The sequence below is a fragment of the Gorilla gorilla genome, chromosome 9 (genome assembly GCF_029281585.2).
Source record: "Gorilla gorilla gorilla isolate KB3781 chromosome 9, NHGRI_mGorGor1-v2.1_pri, whole genome shotgun sequence".
Classification (NCBI taxonomy): Eukaryota; Metazoa; Chordata; class Mammalia; order Primates; family Hominidae; genus Gorilla; species Gorilla gorilla.
In genome coordinates this window covers 68656213-68678512 of record NC_073233.2, presented here as the reverse complement: position 1 = coordinate 68678512, position 22300 = coordinate 68656213, and the positions used below count along the sequence as shown (strand labels likewise).

The following is a 22300-nucleotide window of genomic DNA, read 5'->3' as shown; positions in this document are numbered from 1 at the left end:
GTGTTCGTGGCGGGCCCTTTCCTGCCCGGCTGCATTCTGGGAAAGGGCAATTTCCGTTAGGTGCTGAAGGCTGTGGCGCGCGGCTGTCCCCATTCCCACGTGAAGCGCTACGCTAGCATCGCTCGGCTGGCGGCTCCCAGCTCGCCGCGGAGCAGTCCCGGCAGCAGCGGGGGACCGGAAGTGGCTCGCGGAGGCTCAGAAGCTAGTCCCGGAGCCCGGCGTGTGGCGCCTCGGAGCGCGGTGACGGCGCCATGTCCCTAATCTGCTCCAGTGAGTGTTGGCTGTGGCCAAGCGCGGGTCGCAGGAGGCCAGAGAGCGGCGCGGGAGCGTGTGCGGTCCGCTGTGGCGCCCGGGCCGGGGTGGAGGCGGGAATGGGGCGCTCCGGAGGCCGAGCGGCGGCCTGTCAGCACCGGAGCCCTCCCATCGGAGCGGGGTGCATTTGCGCAGTGCTCCGCAGTTTACATAGTGCCTGAGGTTTATTGTCGCAGACATTACTGAGGCCGGTCGCCTCATTCTACAGAGTGGAAACAGGTCTGGACAGAGAGAGCTGGTGCAAGGGAAGCAGCCTTAATGTAGGAGTCAGGAAACTCGAGGTCTTGTCCAGGGTCCGCCTCCCATTGGCTTTATGAATTGGCTCAAGGCTCTGGGCCTCAGTTTCCCCGTCTGCAAAATCGAGAGCATTGCAGTGGATGTTTTGCGAGGCCTCGCTCGGATAGTCGGAGCTTTTGCAATTTGCAAAGGTCACATGATGAGTTAGAGGTAGAGGCAAGGCTGGCAGCCAGGTATCTGGCTCCCAGCCTTAAACTGTATGACTAATAAAAACAGCGCACATTTATAAAGCCCTTATTGGTTTACAACGCGCTTCCAAGTCTATGATCTCATTTTATCCTCACAAGAATTTCCTAAAGGAGAAATAAAGATCCTGGTTTTGCAGATGAGGATGCAAGGCGCAGGAAGAGCGGGGCTTATCTAAGGATGCGTAGCTAGTCAGTGGCAGAGCTGGGTGACGTAGTTAGGTGACACGGAGCTTGGACCCTGAATCCATGCTTTTTTCATACCTTCCACTGTCTTTCCCTTTGATATTTTATCATGACGTACAGACATTTTCCTTTCCCTTTTCGTTGTTTCATCAGATTACTCGTTTCCCCTCCCTTTTGCTATTCACTTCCTTCTCTTCTCAGAACCTGTACATTGATCCAAAGAGGGGGAAGAAGGAAGGGAAATGATGGAAAAGGAATCCCTCACATTGAAGAAATTACAGCTCGCAAAGTACCTTCACATTTATTGTTTCCTTCCAATCTTGGGGAAGCTCTCTTTTACGTTCCCCAGCACCATCCTTCCCGGCATGGTTCACTCATTTGTTAGATGTTTACCGAGTGCCCCGAGGGCATCTGCATTGTACTAGAAGTGAGAGACCAGCTGTAATCCTTATCCTCAAGGGGTGCACAGTCTACGCAGGCAAGAGTGTAAATGATACTTCTGTTGAGGGTTGTTGTGAAGATGAGTTACTGTACTGTATGCCTAGAATTGTGCTTGGCACATAGAAATGTGCCATGCAAATGTGCCATGTAAATATTTTTAAATATTTTTATTGTAGTGATTGCCACTTTGCTCCTTGGAATCTTCCAGGTGATAAGTGTCTGTCTGTATGCTAATCAGTTGACTGGTAGCTGGTAGACTCAATAGCTTCAGGATGGGGACTGGCCAGCTAGGAAGACTAAAGCGTATTAGAAGGTTGGGATTTTCAGTCCTACCCCCCATTTACCTGGGGAAATGAGAGGAACTGAAGTCGTCACTAGTGACCAGTGATTTATTGAATCATGCCTTTGTAATGAAGTTTTCATAAAAATACAAAAGGACAGGATTCAAAGAGCTTCTGTATAGCAGAACATGTGGGGATTCCTGGAGGGTGGGGTGCCCAGGGAAGGCATGGGAAGCTCTGTACTTCTCCCATACCTCATCCTATGCACCTCTTCATCTGTATCCTTTGTAATATCCTTTACAATAAACTGGTAAACATAAGTGTTTCCCACAATTGTTTGAGTCACTGTTGCAAATTAATTGAACCCAAAAAGGGGGTCATGGGAACCCTGATTTACAGCTGGTAGATCAGAAGAACAGGTCAAACAACCTGGGGCTTGCGATTGGCATCTGAAGGGGCGGGGGAGTCTGGTGGGACTGAGACCTCAACCTGTATGATCTGACACTATCTCCAGGTACCTGGTGTCAGAATTGAATTGGAGGACACCCAGATGGTCACATCTGAGGTCACAGAAGTATTTTGTTTTGTCAGAGAATAGGAGAAACTGAGTTTGTTATTCCTATATTCTCAGACTTTATAATTTCTTTGATAATCCGTCTGGAGCTATAGACTAAGATGGATGGCAGGGATTTGAATGGCTTCATGTGTATCTCCATGTCATGGAGTAAACTGTATTCATGAGTACACAATCATTGTTCAGATATGAGGTGGTGATAATGGACTGCTGTTCTCTAGGTGCTTGGCACATAGTAGTTGTTAATAATTATTTGTTGACTATCTGATTGTCAGATAGTCAGGAGACTATCTCCTCAGTCAGGAGACTAAAGGAAAAGCTAGTTCCATAGCTGGAAAGCATTCTGGGGCCAGTACAGAACTGGCTTAGGGTCAAATGTCTTGCTTTCTGCTAGTTGAGTGTGAGGATGCCTAGTCTTGTTGGGGCTAATAGCAGATGAGGAATCCTCTAGGCCCAAGATTGCCTTCACTCCAAGCTCACTACCAGCCTTTTCTCTACAGTCTCTAACGAAGTGCCGGAGCACCCATGTGTGTCCCCTGTCTCTAATCATGTTTATGAGCGACGGCTCATCGAGAAGTACATTGCGGAGAATGGTACCGACCCCATCAACAACCAGCCTCTCTCCGAGGAGCAGCTCATCGACATCAAAGGTGCCTATTGGCTGCCTTAGTCTAGGGCCATCTTAGCTCAGAGCCTGAGAGGATGGGAGGTGGTGCCAGTGCACTGGAGGAAGAGATGGTGGGCTGTTTATGGCTAAAAGGAAAAGGTGATGGCGGGGGAGGCCCCTGGGTTATGTTCTTCATACCTGCTTTCCCTTTCGGCAGTTGCTCACCCAATCCGGCCCAAGCCTCCCTCAGCCACCAGCATCCCGGCCATTCTGAAAGCCTTGCAGGATGAGTGGGTGAGTTCCTGCAAGAGAATCAGCATCTTCCCCACTTGAAGAGAATGCATTGCTGTGTTAGGACTTGGGGGTAGGAAGGATGGAGCATTATTTAGAGGGTAAACTTTGTGACATCAGGGATTTGTTTTATTCTTCGTTGTATCCCCAGCACTGAGAGCAGCGCCTGGTATATAGTAGGTGCTCTAGAGTTATGAATTGAATGATTGAATACATCCTGCAGGACTGTCTGGCACAGTGCCTGACACAACGAGGGCGATCAATAAATAGCAGCAGCAGCAGTGTTGTTATTCTCTTTTAGAGAGGGGACGGCATGACAGCTGGGATTTGCCAGTAAATTAGGGAAGGTGGGGATGGGAAAGAGCTGGCTCCCACTCCTGTCTGTGTGCCCAGTGGTTGGCTTGGGGTAGGAGCTCAAGAGTGTCTGCCGGCACATTCGTGTTTGCTCAGATATTGTTTGGGTCACTGATACTGGTCTAGGCTCTGGGATAGGAGGCAGCATCCCCTCCCCAAGGGCTCACTCCACTGGGTACTCCCTGCACCCCCCACTTCAGCTTACAATGATATTTGCCTCTCTCAGGATGCAGTCATGCTGCACAGCTTCACTCTGCGCCAGCAGCTGCAGACAACCCGCCAAGAGCTGTCACACGCTCTGTACCAGCACGATGCCGCCTGCCGTGTCATTGCCCGTCTCACCAAGGAAGTCACTGCTGCCCGAGAAGGTGCAGCCTCTCCCCTGCCATCCCCCACCCTGGGCTGGTTCTGCTTTGTAATATCCCGTTTCTAACATCGTCTTTTCTCTCAGCTCTGGCTACCCTGAAACCACAGGCTGGCCTCATTGTGCCCCAGGCTGTGCCAAGTTCCCAACCAAGTGTTGTGGTAAGTGTCCCCCTTCCCTTACCAGCAGCCCATTTGTGTACAGTGGCCCACAGAACTGTCCTTATGCAGGTGTCTTTGGTGCTCTGTGCCCCTCACCCTCACCTTTCTTCTCTTCAGGGTGCGGGTGAGCCGATGGATTTGGGTGAGCTGGTGGGAATGACCCCAGAGATTATTCAGAAGGTAAGTCCTGCTCTCACCTGGTGGGAGTGCTGATGGGCCCTTACTTTTCACCATCTGTCTGGAGTCCATCGTGACTAAAATCACTGTGCTTTTGGGAGTTGAGTGGTGCAGAGCATGGACCCTGGGACCAGATTGCCTGGGTTTGTATTTTGATGCCACTACTTGTAAGCTTTATGACCTTGGCTTACTTAGCCAACCCTTACGTGTCTCATTTCCCTAGCTTCTAAACTGAGAATATGATCATATCCACTGTATAGGCGGGCTGTGGGAATTTAAAAGATTTCATTACTGATAAGTGCACCTTTTAGCTCTTATTGTTATTGGGATTCTTTGCAGATAGTAAACTACTTTTATATATTTTCTTGGTTTTTTTCTATGAGGGCAATAGGACAGGAATTATAATCCTTATTTTGCAGATGAAAGACACATCTGAGAGGCAGAGCTGGGCTTCCTGATTGCAAGTCCAGTGGGATTCTCATTTGGAGGGCTTCTTAGTGTCTTTCTGAGCAGTTCAAATTGTCAGCATGTGTCTGAGCCCTTGGCTTAGTGGCGTGTCGACCTATGGGAGCTCTACAGTCCTAGCTTCTATTCTTGCTCTGCTATTTATCACCTCTGCGACCTTGGGCAATTGACTTCACTTCTCTGAGGCTCAGTTTCCTCAGCTGTAAAATAAGGTCGTCAACACCCCCCTCATAAAGCTGGGATGGAAGTAAGAAGAGAGAATGCCTTTAAGCCTGTAATGTAGAAGTTGGCAGATAGCAAGTTCTTGGTGCTGCTTTTGAAAGCACAGGTGTGACCAGCATCTAATGTACTTTTCTCCTTGCAAGATGATTTGTCTCACATTGAGCCTGTTCTTCCCCAGCTTCAAGACAAAGCCACTGTGCTAACCACGGAGCGCAAGAAGGTGAGTTCTCTTTCTGAAGCCTGGAGAAAGAGCTGGCCTGGTGGGAGGCGGTTGACCCCTTAGGAGAGAGAGGGCGGCTGAATCTTGGATTCATTGCTGCTCTTCTTTGGGGGCTTTTCATTTTCTCAGAGAGGGAAGACTGTGCCTGAGGAGCTGGTGAAGCCAGAAGAGCTCAGCAAATACCGGCAGGTGGCATCCCATGTGGTGAGCGTCTGGGTTTCCACTGTCTTGGAGACAGCCCTCCCGTTTTGTTTCTGGGGTGGGCGGGCCAGCATGGGGAGTGCTGAGTGCAGAGCTGTCCCAGGTTCCTGGCGCTGTTCCTGGCGCTGTTTCTCGCCTGGGCTGCTGAGTTGTCAGGGCTCCTCTTCCTGCCCAGCTGTGGGTTTCCCAGTGATGCAGTGAGGGAGTTACCGTACCAGGCAGATAGCCAAGAGGTATGGATAAGGAATAGAAGTAACTCTTGCTCCCCTGAGAACATGGGTGACTGGAGATGGCGGTAGGGGAGGTCTGTGGCTTTGTGGCCTGCTGTGATTTGGCCGTGACAGGGTTTGGTGTGTCTCTCTGCAAAGGGGTTGCACAGTGCCAGCATTCCTGGGATCCTGGCCCTGGACCTCTGCCCGTCCGACACCAACAAGATCCTCACTGGTGAGAGTCTGGGCCTAGCCCGGCAGGCCAAAGTGGGGAGGGGCAGCAGGGAAGGCGCATGCTCCTTGTCCTCTTCATGGGCATGGGAACAAAAGCATTTCCTTGAGCAAAAGGGCCTGGGTGGGCCTGACTCATTGTTTGGTCTTTTTGGGTCTTCTCCAGGTGGGGCGGATAAAAATGTCGTTGTGTTTGACAAAAGTTCTGAACAAATCCTGGCTACCCTCAAAGGCCATACCAAGAAGGTCACCAGCGTGGTGTTTCACCCTTCCCAGGTAAGGGGTTCTCCTCGCCACCCTTGGTTCTTCTTTCCTTGGCTGTTGTTTGTCCCTCACCCCGCTGCTGTCTCTGTGAAGTGGGGCTGGGAAAGAGCTCTGACTCTGACTCCTGAGTGGGCACTTGGAGGGGCTCACTTTGGAGCTGTGGAGATTGCCTTTCACTCTGCGTGAGACCTTCTAAAGCAGTGATCTTCCAGCCAGGGAGAGAATGGAAATGTGTAGTTTGACAAGCATATTCATTGAAATATTTCATATTAGGGAAAGAAAAAATCTTATAGTGTTCCTAATATAAACTACAGAAAACAAAGCTCAACACAATCTCAACTCACACTTACGAGGAAGACAGATATATCTGCTTTCCCATGATCCTCCAAGATGGGTAAAAATCATGTTGACTGTTGAAAGCGGTGTAGGTTGTAAACAGAACCTCTGGTTTACAGGGTAAAGGTAGCTCATGGGACCAGATTAATGATATTATGGGATTCGAATTTTAAGCCTAAGACAGTTTGGGTTTGGGGCTGCAGGACAGTGGTTAGTTTAGTGCTTCCCAGTCAAGATTTCCCTTGGACCTTAGGGAAATGAGAAATATAAGAATAACATGGTGAATTTTTCATGACTAAATTTGTTCAAATTGAGAGCACTGTTTTCTTGCTTATGGGGTATTAATAGTTAGGTCTCATGAAATTGTATTGATAAAAAAAGATGGTAGTTATTTTTACCTTATGGCTTTTAATATCCTAACTAAACAAAAAATTGGTGAGTGACGCGAAATTCTCTCCCTGCCCCAAATCTTTTGGAAAATTAACTTACCCTGGAAATCCATAAAAGTGGAATGCACTGAAATACAGCCATGCAGCCCCTTCCAGTCCCAGTACTGCTCAGACCTGTGCCATACAGTACAGTAGCAATTAGCTGCATGTGGCTATTTAAATTTCAATGAAATAGAATAAAAAATTCAGTCCCTCGATTGTACTAGCTACATTTTTCCTTTGGTCCTGGAAATGGGAAAATTGCTCTCTGTTGCAGTTAGCCTTTTTACCACTAGATGGCGAGGACGCCTCCACAAGCCCTGATGCTGTATGAGTTAGCACTTTAATAGCGTTTACCATTGGCTGTCTTGGGCACCATTGGGTGGGTAGGTGGTTCCAGGGAGGGCAGAGCTGAAAGGAGAAGCAATTGTTGGCAGTTGTGGGCATCCCCAGCCCCGTTTTATAAGATTGTTTTGGTCTGTATCTCTTTTCTGACTCTGATATTCTGTCTTTGTTTTCCTTGTAGGACCTGGTGTTTTCTGCTTCCCCCGATGCCACTATCAGGATTTGGTCGGTCCCCAATGCCTCTTGTGTACAGGTGGTTCGGGCCCATGAGAGTGCTGTGACAGGCCTCAGCCTTCACGCCACTGGCGACTATCTCCTGAGCTCCTCCGATGATCAGGTGCGGTCCCAGCCAGTGCCCTGGAGAGGCCTGCTGGTCCCCAAGCTTGAACATCCTGGGTGGCAGGAACATCTTCCCACCCCAGCTGGTTCCCCAGAACCTCAAAGGAGAATGTTTGCCAGGGTTTGCCAAACCAGGGGCTCTGTCTTGCTGAAGGGCCACCAGAACCTGGGACCCACTTTCTCACTGACTCCATTATCTCTTTTTTTTTCCCCAGTACTGGGCTTTCTCTGACATCCAGACAGGGCGTGTGCTCACCAAGGTGACAGATGAGACCTCCGGCTGCTGTAAGTTGCCTCATAGGCACTCAGCTTTTTTGTTTGCTGTTTATTATTTATTTTTACATTTTATTTAGTCATTTGTTTATTTGTTCTAAAGATATATTTACCATGAGCACCTGCCTAGTGCAGGCTTTGTGCTGGGTTCACTGAGGAATGTGAAGAACAAGGAACCTACCTTTGCTGCTCTTAGTCTCTCTCCCTGGTGGGCTCTGACCACAGGTCTATCTTCCCTCCTCCACAGCTCTCACCTGTGCACAGTTCCACCCTGACGGACTCATCTTTGGAACAGGAACCATGGACTCTCAGATCAAGATCTGGGACTTGAAGGTAGGACATGATAGGCCTCCATCTGAGGCCCAGGGCCAGAGGGAGTGTTTGTGACAATGCAGTGCTAATTAGGTGCTTGTGGCACCTGGCCCTGAAGGTGGAGAGACACTGGCTGTGCGTGTGTGGTATGATGGTGTGGTCTGGGGGGTCCCGCTGGCTGTCCTTCCTGGAAGGACGTGAGGGACATCTCAGGTAGGAGTTTGGTGAGCCCCATTTTCTTCCTCTCATGATCTGTGGGTGATGTATTTTACTACCCACCGCCACTGTAGGAACGTACTAATGTGGCCAACTTCCCTGGCCACTCGGGCCCCATCACTAGCATCGCCTTCTCTGAGAATGGTTACTACCTGGCTACAGCGGCTGATGACTCCTCTGTCAAGCTCTGGGATCTGCGCAAGCTTAAGAACTTTAAGACTTTGCAGCTGGATAACAACTTTGAGGTGTGCCCTTCCCCCTCTGCCCAGCTTTCCATTGTGTCTCCTTGTTTGTCAATTATTTATTGAATTAATCTAATTGCTTCTGCTTATCCGCAACTGCCCCATAGTTTCTGTTCCCCTTGTGTGACCTTCTCTCTTTCTATTTCTGGCAGGTAAAGTCACTGATCTTCGACCAGAGTGGTACCTACCTGGCCCTTGGGGGCACGGATGTCCAGATCTACATCTGCAAACAATGGACGGAGATTCTTCACTTTACAGGTAGAGGCTGGTCCTGGACTCCTGGGGTCTCACTAGGTGCCCAGGCCCGGAGGGAAGCCTCACTGGGTTAGGAATTTCTAGGGCTTGCATGAATTTACCTAACCAGCTTTCTGTTACCACCTGAGGCAGAGCTTTATGACTAAGGAAGCAACTGAGTCAGACTGCATGGCAGTAGATGCTAGTGCTTGTTCTGCCACTTCCATGCCCTGTGGCATTGGGCAGGTTACTGAAGGGAGAAAAAAGTCCCTCTGAAGGTTTGATAACTGAATCTAAAATAAATGAACATTAGACAGTGACAGGAGGAGAGCCATTTTAATTGCGTGCATATGCACAGGAGGCCCACATTATATTAGACCTGCAGAAGGGTCAGATGATTGAAGCTTATACAGTCTATATATCACTTAATAATGGGGATATGTTCTGAGAAATGTCTTGTTAGGTGATATCGTCATGTGCGACCATTGTAGAGTGAACTTACATATATCTAAATGGTGTAGCCTACTACACACCAAGGCTATTGCTATAACCTTAGTATAGTCTATTATTGCTCCTAGGCTACAAACCGGTACAGCATATTAAATGTAGTGAATACAATTATAACACAATGGTAAGTATTTGTGTATCTAAACAAGTCTAAACATAGAAAAGGTTCAGTAAAAATAAGGTATAAGAGATTTTTTAAAAATGGTACACTGGTATAGTGCTTGCCATGAATGGAGCTTGCAGGACTGGAAGTTGCTTTCAGTGAGTGAGTTGTGAGTGAATGTGAAGGCCTAGGACATTACTGTACGCTGCTGTAGACTTTATAAACACGGTACACTTAGGTTTTACTAAATTCATAAAAAACTTTTTCTTCAGTAATAAGCCTTAACTGATTTTACTTTATAAACTTAAAAAAATGGATTCTTTTGTAGTAACATTTAACTTAAAACAAAAACACATTGTACAGCTGTACAAAAATATTGTCTCTCTTTACATCCTTGTTCTATAAGCTTTTTTCTAATTTTTTTATTTTTATTTTTTACTTTTTAAACTTTTCTTGTTAAAAACTAAGACACAAGCACACATTACCCTAGGCCTACACAGGATCAGGATCACCAACTGTGTTAGTCCGTTCTCACACTGCTATGAAGAACTGCCTGGGTAATTGATAAGGGAAAGAGGTTTAATTGACTCACGGTGACTGGGGAGGCCTCAGGAAACTTACAGTCATAGCAGAAGGGAAAGCAAACATGTCTTTCTTTACATGGCCACAGGAGAGACACATGCTGAGCAAAGGGGCTAAAGCCCCTCATAAAACCATCAGATCTCGTGAGAACTCACTGTCATGAGAACAGCATGGGGGTAACCACCCCCATGATTCAATTACTTCCCACTGGCTCCCTCCCACGACACGTGGGGATTATGGGCACTATAATTCAAGATGAGATTTGGGTGGCGGCACAAAGCCTAACCATAGCACCAACATCACTGTCTTCTACCTCCACATCTTTTCCCACCGGAAAGTCTTCGGGGGCACCAACATGTATAAACCTGTCATCTCCTATGATGATAATGCCTTCTTCTCGGATACCTCCTGAAAGGGCCTGCTTGGTGCTGTTTTACAGTTAACTTTTTTTTATAAGTGGGAAGAGTATACTTAATACCAAAAAAAGTATAGTACAGGCATACCTTGTCTTATTGCACTCAGCTTTATTGTATTTTATGGATACTTTGCTTTTTATAAATTGAAGGTTTTTGGCAACCTTGCCCCAAGCAAGTCTGTCAGTACCATTTTTCCAACAACATGTGTTCACTTTGTGTCTGTGTGTCAAATTTTGGTAATTCTCACAGTATTTCAAACTTCTTCATGATTTATTGTGTCCGTTAGTGATTTTTGATGTTGCTATTGTAATTGTTGGGGGGGGGCACCATGAAATGTGCCCATAAAAGATACTGAATTTATTTGATAAATGAAATGCTGTGTGTGTTCTGACCACTCCACCCACCAGCCGTTCCCCATCTCTCTCCCTCTCAGACCTCCCTATTTCCTTAGACACAACAATATTGAAACTAGGCCAGTTAATAACCGTATTATGGCCTCTCAGTGTCCGAGTGAAAGAAAGTGTCCCATGTCTGTTACTTAAAATCCAAAGCTAGAAATGATTGAGCTTAGTGAAGAAGACATGTGAAAAGCCAAATAGGCCAAAAGCTAGGCCTCAACACCAAATATTAGTCAAGTTATGAAAGCAAAGGAAAATTCTTGAAGGAAATTAAAAGTGCTACTCCAGTGAACGCACGAATGATAAGAAAGCAGAACATCCTTATTGCTGATATGGAGAAAGTTTCAGTGGTCTGGATAGAATATCAAACCAGCCACAACATTCTTTTAAGCCAAACCGTAATCCAGACCAAGATCCTAACTTTTGAATTCTGTGAAGACTGAGACAGGTGAGGAAGCTACAAAAGAAAAGTTTGAAGCTAGCAGAGGTTGGTTCATGAGGTTTAAGGAAAGAAGCCATCTCCATAACAGAAAAGTACAAGGTGAAGCAGCAGATGCTGTTGTAGAAGCTGCAGCAAGTTATCCGGAAGACCTAGCTAAGATCATTGATGGTGGCTACACTCAACAACAGATTTTCAATGTAGACGGAATAACCTTCTATTGGAAGAAAGTGACATCTAGAACTTGCACAGCTAGAGAGAAGTCAATGCCTGGTTTCCAAGATGCAAAGATCAGAGTGATTCCCTCGTTAGCGACTAATGCAGCTGGTGATTTTACATTGAAGCCAAAGCTCATTTAGCATTCTGAAAATTGTAGGGCCCTTAAGAAGGTGGGGCTAAATCTACTCTGCCTGTGCTCTGTAAATAGAAGAACAAAGTCTGGATGACAACACATCTGTTTACAGCATGGTTTACTGAATATTTTTTAAGCCCCCCATTAAGAGGTACTGTTCAGAAAAATAGATTCCTTTCAAAATATTACAGTGCACCTCATTACCCTAAAGCTCAGATGGAGATGTTTCATGCCTGCTAACGTCCAATCTTCGGCTTATGGATCAAGGAGTAATTTTGACTTTCAAGTCTTATTACTTAAGAAATACATTTTATAAAGCTATAGCTGCCCTGGATAGTGATTCCTTTGATGGATCTGGACAAAGTAAATTGAAAACCTGGAAAGGATTCACCATTCTACACGCCCTTAAGAACATTTGTGATTCATGGGAGGAGGTTAAACTATGAACATAAAGAGGAGTTTGGAAGAAATTGATTCCAACCCTTCAGCCCTCATGGATGACTTTGAGGGATTGAGGACTTCCGTGGAGGGAGTAACTGCAGATGTGGAGGAAATGGTAAGAGAATTAGAATCCGAAGGGGAGTCTAAAGATGGGACTGAATTGCTGCAATCTCATGTTAAAACTTTAATGGATGAGGAGCTCTTAGGGATGACCAAAGAAAGTGGTTTCTTGATGGAATCTTCTACTGGTGAAGATGCCGTGAACATTGTTGAAATGATAATGAAGGATTTAGAATATTACATAAACCTAATTGACAAAGCAGGTGCAGAATTTGAGAGGATTGATTCCAGTTCTGAAAGTTCTACTGTGGGTAAAATGCTATCAAACAGCATCCATCACAGAGAAATCTTTTGTCAAAGGAAGAATCAAATGATGTGGCAAACTTCTTTGTTGTCTTATTTTAAGAAATTGTCACAGCCACTTCAGCCTTCAGCAAACACCACCCTTGTCAGTTAGCAGCCATCGACATCAAGGCAAGACCCTGCTGGTGGGTCTTGGAAAAAGATTACAACTCACTGAAGTGTCTGATGGTTGTTAGCATGTTTTAGCAATAAAGTATTTTTGATTAAGGTGTGTACATTGTTTACTAGACATGTTATTACACACTTAATAGACTACAGTATAGTGTAAACATAACATTTTTTTTTGAGATGGAGTCTTGCTCTATCGCCTAGGCTGGAGTGCAGTGGCACGATCTTGGCTCAATGCAACCTCCACCTCCCAGGTTCTAGCACAGGTGGGCACCATCACACCCGGCTAATTTTTGTATTTTTAGTAGAGACGGGGTTTCCCCATGTTGGCCAGGCTGGTCTTGAATTCCTGAACTCAAGCGATCCACCTGCCTTGGCCTCCCAAAATGCTGGGATTACAGGCATGAGCCACCATGCCTGGCCAACATAAATTTTATATGTACTAAGAAACCAAAAAAATTTGTGTGCATTGCCTTATTGCAATATTTGCTTTATTGGTGGCCTGGAGCTGAACCAGCGATGTCCCTGAGATACGTCTGTACATAAACCAGTAACATACTGTACCTAATTGTGTTATACTTTTTTTTTTTTTGAGATGGAGTCTTGCTCTGTCACCCAGGCTGGAGTGCAGTGGCATGGTCTTGGCTCACTGCAACCTCTGCCTCCCAGGTTCAAGTGATTCTCCTGCCTCAGCCTTCCGAGTAGCTGGGACTTCAGGCGTGTGCCACCACATCTGGCTAATTTTTTTTTTTTGTACTTGTATTTGTAGTAGAGATGAGGTTTCACTATGTTGGCCAGGCTGGTCTCAAACTCCTGACCTCGTGATCTGCCCACCTTGGCCTCCCAAAGTGCTGGGATTACAGGCTTGAGCCACTGCGCCTAGCTATGTTATACTTTTATACAACTGGCAGTGTAGTAGATTTGTTTATACCTGTATCCCCACAAACGTGAATAATGCATTGCATTGTGACATGATGATGGTTATGACATCACTTGGTGATAGGAATTTTTCAGCTCCACTGTAATCTTATGGGACCAGTGTTTGTGTGGTCCGTCGCTGACATGTCATTATGTGACACATGACTCTATGGCATCCTGAACTGCAGAAGGGAGTAGGGGCCTAAGGCTTCTAGGGGGTGGTGGTGACACAAGTTATGTGGGGGGATGGGGAGGAAGTGCACTAGAGAGTCTCTCAGGTAATAAAAGTTGTCTCAGAGCAGACCTTAGATAAATAATGCATGACAGTCTGTGACAGAGACTGGCATCTAGTCTTCTCTTTTGTGAGACCAGTTCATTTTCCCTGGTTGAGATTCCCAGGAAGGGGATTCATGATGTTCCTTTCAGATGATCTGCCCTTAGATAGAGAAAGAGGGGCAAGAGACAGGAGGGCAGGACATGGTCAGAGAGACCTTGGTTCAAAGCCCTCAGCATGCCAAACCACCATACTTTGGTGTATTGTTTTCTGAGATCCAATATTACTTAACCTCTCTGGAGCCTCAGAAAAGTGGGAATGATAACTATAGACTCAGTGGGGTTGTTGAGGTTTAGATGAAAATACATACAGGTGCTCCTTGATATACGATGGAGCCACATCCTGATAAGTGCATCATAAGCTGAAAATATTGCAAGTTGAACCATGGTAAATCGGGGACCGTCTGTGAATACATAGGTCAGAACGGTGTCTGGCACGTAGTCAGGATTTGCAGTTGTTCTTACTCAGCATTGGGTCTTAGTCTGTGGTGGGATAGAGCAGTGAATAAAACAGACCCGATTTGGGCACTGATGTAATTTATAGTCAGGTTAGTAAGGCAAATGTAGATTAATTTCACATGTACACATTTAATTGCAATTATAAGTGCTAGAGAAGAAAAGCATGAGATGCTGAGAGAATGGGTAACAGGGTTTCTAACCTAACAGTTATGTGGCCCTCGGTACGTGACTTTCCCTTTCAGATCTTGAGCTCCTTCATCTAGAAAATGGGAATATTGGCACAGCTTTGCAGGGTGTGACAGCTGGTGTTGTGGAGGTGGCATGCTAATATGCTGGTAACGGTGCCTGATGCTCACTTAAGATGCTGCATGAATGGGAGCTACTGCTGTGTGTGTTGATGAAATTCTCGTCCTCATTAGCAGGTTGTGAGCAGGATACAAGATATTTCTTCTTGCCCCATATTCTCCTGAGCCCTGCTCAGTGTGTTTGTGTAACAAAGGTGTCCATCCTAACAATATGGCTCACCGGTTTTCACCCTGTACTGTACCTGGTGTTTTGATTTGGAGCCGAGTTAGGTAGCTGAAAATACAGCGTGAGCTTTTTAATGGGGAGTTGGTTGACTCCAGGTGTGATCCTAAATCTAGAAGGAATTTGGCCAGATGTTCATGAATTTCTGGAGTCCCATGAGGAATGTTGCCCAGCCTCATCTGCCTCTTATCTGGTCCTGCTCTGTGTTAGGGGCCTGAGTGCCCTGGGGTTGGAACCCTATGAGCTAGAACATGCCGATGGACTGTTCCACTTACGAGCAAGGAGTGAGCACTAGGCATAAACAAGCTGAGCTCTGAGGTTTTTCAACTAAACCTAGCCGAACTGCAGTTGCCCAGAAAGCTCAGGTGAGAAGGGGAGCTGGCATTGCTTTATTCATTCATCCCACCAGTGAAAAATGCCAGGCACTGAGGGAGGCACTGGGGGTAGTGTGCAGGTCAGCCTAGGGAAAACGAACAGGAGCCTGCGGTGTGATAAATACTAATTAGAGAAGGCCTGGTTGTTTGGGAATATGTTATTAGGGATCAGTGTTCAGACTAAAGGAGGAAAAGCCTTCTCACAGTTGCCTCTTATCTTTCTCCTCAGAGCATAGCGGCCTGACCACAGGGGTGGCCTTCGGGCATCATGCCAAGTTCATCGCTTCAACAGGCATGGACAGAAGCCTCAAGTTCTACAGCCTGTAGGCTCTGGCCCTTCTGATGGAAGCTGGGCCTCATCTCAGTAGAGGGGTAGAATTAGGGTTTGGGGGGGGGGGTGGGGGGAATCTATTGGGGGGTGGGGGCTCTGTGGGGTGGGACATTCACATCATTTCACTCTGGTCTGAGTGGTGGCCTGAGAACCATGGTGGCATGGACCACCCTCATCCATGCAACTCCAGGCCCCATGGGAACGGATGTGGAAGGAAGAACTGTCACCCTCTAAAGGCCCAGGGTCGGAGCCCAGGGCCTCTCCCTTCCTGTCGTTCAATGGACGTGGTGGTGGCTGTTCCACACCCATTTTGTTGCAGTTCCTGTGAGACAGGAGAGGCTGAGCCAAGGGAACTGTGAAGGGGATGGGCAGGAGGGCTTGTGCAGGGTTTTGTAAGCAGTGATCTAGTTTCATTAAAAAAAGAAAACAATAACCATAACCACCTCCCCGTGTCTGTCTGCACCAGGAGCACCTGGGACCGGGAAGGTCAAGGGGAGGGAGCACACACTGGGACACTGGCTTCCGGGAAGCCCATCTTCCTTTCCTTTCACAGCTCTTACCCTTTTTTTTTTTTTTTTTAAATTGCACAGCAGAAATAAAAACAAATCTGCAGATGAAATTTGCCATGTCCCTGCGGTTCTTGACCTTGTGTTTGAAGGCCTCAAGTCACTAGTCCTGCCACTTGCCTTCCTACACAAGCCTGGAAGGGAGGGAGACCTGCAGGGAAGATTAGCTGGATCTTGCTGGTGGGGAGGTCTGAGCATCTCCATCAGGGTTCTTTAGTTGTAGGTGCTAGAAAGCCTGTCCTCAGCTGGCATAAGTCAAAAAGGAGATTTTTTTATTGACTCTGGCGATTGAAAAGCTGTGGTAGGACTGGTTTCGGGACAAAGATCTGATAATGAATGTGCCTTATAGGGAATTCCTGTAGGGTCACGTGACTGCTTTAGATTGCAGGTCAGGAAAGGCCTCTGAAGTGGTGATGAAGCTGAAGCTGGAATGAGAGGGACCTTAGAGGGGAGGAGTGTTGGCAGGCAGAGAGCAGGTTCTAGGGCTGGATTGAGCGAGATACATGGAGGAACAGGAAGGAGGTCATGGTGGCAAAGTGGGGGGAGCCATGGCGTGCAGTCTGGGGTGATTGACAGTCCCCTGACAAGGGCCATCCCAGTGGAAGGTCGGGGCTGGCTGCCTCCCTGGAGTGGGGTAAGAGGATATGAGGTGAGGAAGTGTGGGAGTCAGTGATTATAGACAAAAAATAGTGCTGAGAAGGGGAGCTGAGAAATGGGGTGTTACCAGGAGGGGAGCTTTGGGGGCAAAGTATGGTAGGCCGTATTGTGGACGAAACAGGAGACCTCCAGGCATGTTTTGCTGGGGCAGTGTTCTGTTGTCAGGGAAGCTCGGGCATGCCGTATCTGCCTGGGAGGGTCAGGATGCCTACTAGCTAGGGAAAGCTGAAAAACCCCACAGTAAAGAAACCACTTAACTTATACAAGTTGAATATAAACCATTTAACTTACACCAGTGTTTATTATTAAGAAAAGACCTGGGCCAGGTGTGGTGGCTCACGCCTGTAATCTCAGCACTTCCAGAGGCCAAGGCGGGCGGATCACGAGATCAAGAGTTCGAGACCGGCCTGGCCAAGAAGGTGAAACCCCATCTCTACTAAGAATACAAAAATTAGCTGAGCATGGTGGCGGGTTCCTGTAATCCCAGCTACTCGGGAGGCTGAGACAGGAGAATTGCTTGAACCCAGGAGGTGGAGGTTGCAGTGAGCTGGGATTGTGCCACTGCACTCCAGCCTGGGGGACAGAGCAAGACTCCGTCTTGGGGGAGAAAAAAAAAAAAAGACCAATCATACAGTTCTCCCAAGGCAGGACATACTTTAAAAAAAAGTTAGGACAACTGCCTAGTTAAAAGGTGGGCTAACAACAGCTATGGTTTGCAGATGGTAGAATGGGTCACTCGAGTGGGAGAGGGTTGAGGTCGAACTCCCGACCTCAGGTCATCCGCCAGCCTCAGCCTCCGAAAGTCCTGAGATTATAGGCATGAGCCACCACGCCCAGCCACTCATTTAATTCTTAAAACAACCTTGCCCTTGGCCGGGTGTGGTGGCTCACGCCTGTAATCCCAGCACTTTGGGAGGCCGAGGTGGGTGGATTGCCTGAGGTCAGGAGATGGAGACCATCCTGGCCAACATGGTGAAACCCCATCTCTACTAAAAATACAAAAAATTAGCTGGGTGTGATGGTGCATGCCTGTAGTCCCAGCTGCTTGGGAGGCTGAGGCAGGAGAATCGCTTGAACCCGGGAGGCAGAGGTTGCGGTGAGCCGAGATTGCGCCACTGCACCCCAGCCTAGCAACAGAGCGAGACTCTGTCTCAGAAAAAAGAAAACAACCTTGCTCTTTGCTGTCCAGCAACTCAGCAGATTCTTGGTCCCTGCATAGGACTTCATACCGCTCTTCCTTTGCAGAACGGAGCAGAAGGTGGGAGCATAATCCTGGCACTGGACTCTCTGGCTTTGAATCCCAGTTCTGGCACTTAGTAGCTGCAAGACCTTGGACAGATTATTTAACTTTTTTCTGTTTGGGTTTCTTCATCCAAAAGATGGGGATAGTGTACTTACTAGAGATATAGTAAGGATTAAGTGAATGTGACAGGTGCTTAGAATAGGAACTGCACGTCATAAATGCTGCTACTATTAACTATTACCACTCTCCTGCTCCCTCTCCCTGGAGTCTGCCCTCCCCAGAGATAGGCCAAGTCCTTCAGGAAGCCTCTGGAGCCCATTACTGCCCTGCCAGGTGAGTGAGCTTTCTTGGAGCCCATGGTTCATGCCTTTAGCATAGCTCTGTGTTACCTTGAAGGTGTTTGTGCATTTGTCTTTCCTACCTAGAATCTTAAGAGCAGAACCGGGTATCCGTTGCTGTCATTCATCTCTTCAGCTTATGTCACACTGCTGCCAAGTGGCAGATTGAGAGATTCAACCTTGGGGCTCAGTCCAATGCCCAGGCAACGTCTGTCTCTTTCTTTGATAAGTAAACATAGAGGGCTTGACAGAATGTTAGTTATATCAACCAAAATGAATGAAGAGCTATCACCTCCTGCCACAGCTCACCAGATGTTGGCCCAGCTGCCTTGTAGGTGAACCTTCTGGAAGTAGATCTTGGTTGGGGGTTGGTGGGTTCTAAAGGACTCACCCCTATTGTCTAGCTAGTGAGTTTTGTATTTAGGACCCAGCAGCAGTCAGTAGTCCCAGGTGTCCATAGGGAAATTGTTCGGTGGTATTATCAGTGATTACTGCATCTTTTGTGCACTTGAGCCTTTGGTGATCAAACCCTGCTTAGCCTCCGCTATTGAAAGTGAGGAAGCATCTGTATTGTTCCTGAGCTTGGAGCACTAACCAAGGAGGTCACCTGGGGGCAGTGTAGTCACAGCAGTCTCCCCAGTAACGTTGGTACTGTGATGGAGCTCCTCACAGTGAGTACCTCAGAATGACCCTGCCAGACAGGTGGTGGTGTCCCCAGTCTATAGATGAGAAGACAAGCTCAGAGAAGTGCCTTGTTTAGGCCACCCAGTAAATAACGCAGCTAGGGTTTTTAAGCCGTGTGGCTTTAGAGACCAAGCTGATTAAGATAGGCATGGGCAGCTAATGACCCACTGCTCAGCTTTGCAGGAGGTAGTATCATAGTTAAATGCAGGCTCTGGAGCCAGCAGCCCAGGTTTGAATCCCAGCTCTGCACCTTTCTGTGATGTGCATCTTTATGTCTCAGTTTCTTCATCTGAAAAGTCAGTTCCTGGTGCCTACTTCGTAGGGCTCTTGAGAATTTTTATTTTTAGTTTTATTTATTTTTTTAAATAGCATTTCTAATAGAATCTAAACATTGGTCTGACAGGTCTTCTGTGTGGCATTTTTTTGTGTGTGTGTTAAATTTCTTAGTGTTTTTTTTAACTATTATACTTTAACTTCTAGGGTACATGTGCACAACGTGCAGGTTTGTTACATATGTATGCATGTGCCATGTTGGTGTGCCGCACCCGTTAACTCGTCATTTACATTAGGTATATTTCCTCATGCTATGCCTCCCACCTCCGCCCACCCCAGGACAGGCCCTGGTGTGTGATGTTCCCCACCCTGTGTCCAAGTGTTCTCATTGTTCAATTCCTACCTGTGAGTGAGAACTTGCGGTGTTTGGTTTTCTGTCCATGCGATAGTTTGCTCAGAATGATGGTTTCCAGCTTCATCCATGTCCCTATAAAGGACATGAACTCATTCTTTTTTATGGCTGTGTGGTACTCCATGGTGTATATGTGCCACATTTTCTTAATCCAGTCTATCACTGATGGACATTTGGGTTGGTTCCAAGTCTTTGCTATTGTGAATAGTGCCACAATAAACATACGTATGCATGTGTCTTTATAGCAGCATGATTTATAATACTTTGGGTATATACCCAGTAATGGGATGGCTGGGTCAAATGGTATTTCTAGCTCTAGATCCTTGAGGAATCGCCACACTGTCTTCCACAATGGTTGAACTAGTTTACAGTCCCACCAACAGTGTAAAAGTGTTCCTATTTCTCCACATCCTCTCCAGCACCTGTTGTTTCCTGACTTTTTAATGATCGCCATTCTAACCGGTGTGAGATGGTATCTCACTGTGGTTTTGATTTTCATTTTTCCGATGGCCAGTGATGAGCATTTTTTCATGTCTGTTGGCTGCATAAATATCTTCTTTTGAGAAGTGTCTGTTCATATCCTTTGCCCACTTTCTGATGGGGTCGTTTGATTTTTTTCTTATAAATGTGTTTAAGTTCTTTGTAGATTCTGAATATTAGCCCTTTGTCAGATGGGTAGATTGTAAAAATTTTCTCCCATTCTGTAGGTTGCCTGTTCACTCTGATGGTAGTTTCTGTTGCTGTGCCAAAGCTCTTTAGTTTATTTAGATCCCATTTGTCAATTTTGGCTTTTGTTGCCATTGCTTTTGGTGTTTTAGTCATGAAGTCCTTGCCCATGCCTAGGTCCTGAATGGTATTGCCTAGGTTTTCTTCTAGGGTTTTTATGGTTTTAGGTCTAACGTTTAAGTCTTTAATCCATCTTGAATTAATTTTTGTATAAGGTTTAAGGAAGGGATCCAGTTTCAGCTTTCTACATATGGCTAGCTAGTTTTCCCAGCACCATTTATTAAATAGGGAATCCTTTCCCCATTTCTTGTTTTTATCAGGTTTGTCAAAGATCAGATGGTTGTAGATGTGTGGTATTATTTCTGAGGGCTCTGTTCTGTTCCATTGGTCCATATCTCTGTTTTGGTACCAGTACCATGCTGTTTTGGTTACTGTAGCCTTGTAGTGTAGTTTGAAGTCAGGTAGCGTGATGCCTCCAGCTTTGTTCTTTTGGCTTAGGATTGTCTTGGCAATGTGGGCTCTTTTTTGGTTCCATATGAACTTTAAAGTAGTTTTTTCCAATTCTGTGAAGAAAGTCATTGGTAGCTTGATGGGGATGGCATTGAATCTATAAATTACCTTGGGCAGTATGGCCATTTTCATGATACTGATTCTTCCTATCCATGAGCATAGAATGTTCTTCCATTTGTTTGTGTCCTCTTTTATTTTGCTGAGCAGTGGTTTGTAGTTCTTGAAGAGGTCCTTCACATCCCTTGTAAGTTGGATTCCTAGATATTTTATTCTCTTTGAAGCAGTTGTGAATGGGAGTTCACTCATGATTTGGCCTGTTATTGGTGTATAGGAATGCTTGTGATTTTTGCACATTGATTTTGTATCCTGAGACTTTGCTGAAGTTGCTTATCAGCTTAGGGAGATTTTGGGCGGAGACGATGGGGTTTTCTAAATATACAATCATGTCATCTGCAAACAGGGACAATTTGACTTCCTCTTTTCCTAATTGAATACGCTTTATTTCTTTCTCTTGCCTGATTGTCCTGGCCAGAACTTCCAACACTGTGTTGAATAGGAGTGGTGGGAGAGGGCATCCCTGTCTTGTGCCAGTTTTCAAAGGGAATGCTTCCAGTTTTTGCCCATTCAGTATGATATTGGCTGTGGGTTTGTCATAAATAACTCTTATTATTTTGAGATACATCCCATCAATATCTAGTCTAGGGCTGGGCACGGTGGCTTACGCCTGTAATCCCAGCACTTTGGGAGGCTGAGGCAGGCGGATCACAAGGTTAGGACATTGAGACCATCCTGGCTAACACAGTGAAACCCCGTCTCTACTAAAAATACAAAAAATTAGCCGGGCGTGGTGGCGGGCGCCTGTAGTCCCAGCTACTCGGGAGGCTGAGGCAGGAGAATGGCATGAACCTGGGAGGCAGAGCTTGCAGTGAGCAGAAATAGTGCCACTGCACTGCAGCCTGGGCGACAGAGCAAGACTCCTTCTCAAAAAAACAAAACAAAACAAAACAAAAGAAATACCTAGTCTATTGAAAGTTTTTAGCATGAAGGGCTGTTGAATTTTGTCAAAGGCCTTTTCTGCATCCATTGAGATAGTCATGTGGTTTTTGTCTTTGGTTCTGTTTATATGCTGGATTACGTTTATTGATTTGCATATGTTGAACCAGCCTTGCATCCCAGTGATGAAGCCAACTTGATTGTGGTGGATAAGCTTTTTGATGTGCTGCTGGATTCAGTTTGCCAGTATTTTATTGAGGATTTTTGCATCGATGTTCATTGGGGATATCGGTCTAAAATTCTCCTTTTTTGTTGTATTTCTGCCAGGCTTTGGTATCAGGATGACGCTGGCCTCATAAAATGAGTTAGGGAGGATTCCCTCTTTTTCTATTGATTGGAATAGTTTCAGAAGGAATGGT

The 22300-nt window shown here is 46.3% G+C and overlaps 1 protein-coding gene across 1 annotated transcript; it reads left to right on the top strand.

Moving 5' to 3' along the window:
• The first annotated feature begins 33 nt into the window (after positions 1-33).
• On the top strand, positions 34-15918 carry PRPF19 (pre-mRNA processing factor 19). Its single transcript, XM_004051294.3, has 16 exons — positions 34-270; positions 2777-2926; positions 3101-3177; positions 3755-3896; positions 3980-4053; positions 4171-4233; positions 5096-5137; positions 5267-5341; positions 5707-5782; positions 5945-6054; positions 7333-7488; positions 7706-7775; positions 8011-8096; positions 8366-8536; positions 8686-8791; positions 15378-15918. Exons 1-16 carry the CDS (start codon positions 252-254, stop codon positions 15473-15475), a joined length of 1515 nt encoding a protein of 504 aa, XP_004051342.1. The 5' UTR covers positions 34-251; the 3' UTR covers positions 15476-15918.
• Positions 15919-22300: the final 6382 nt, after the last annotated feature.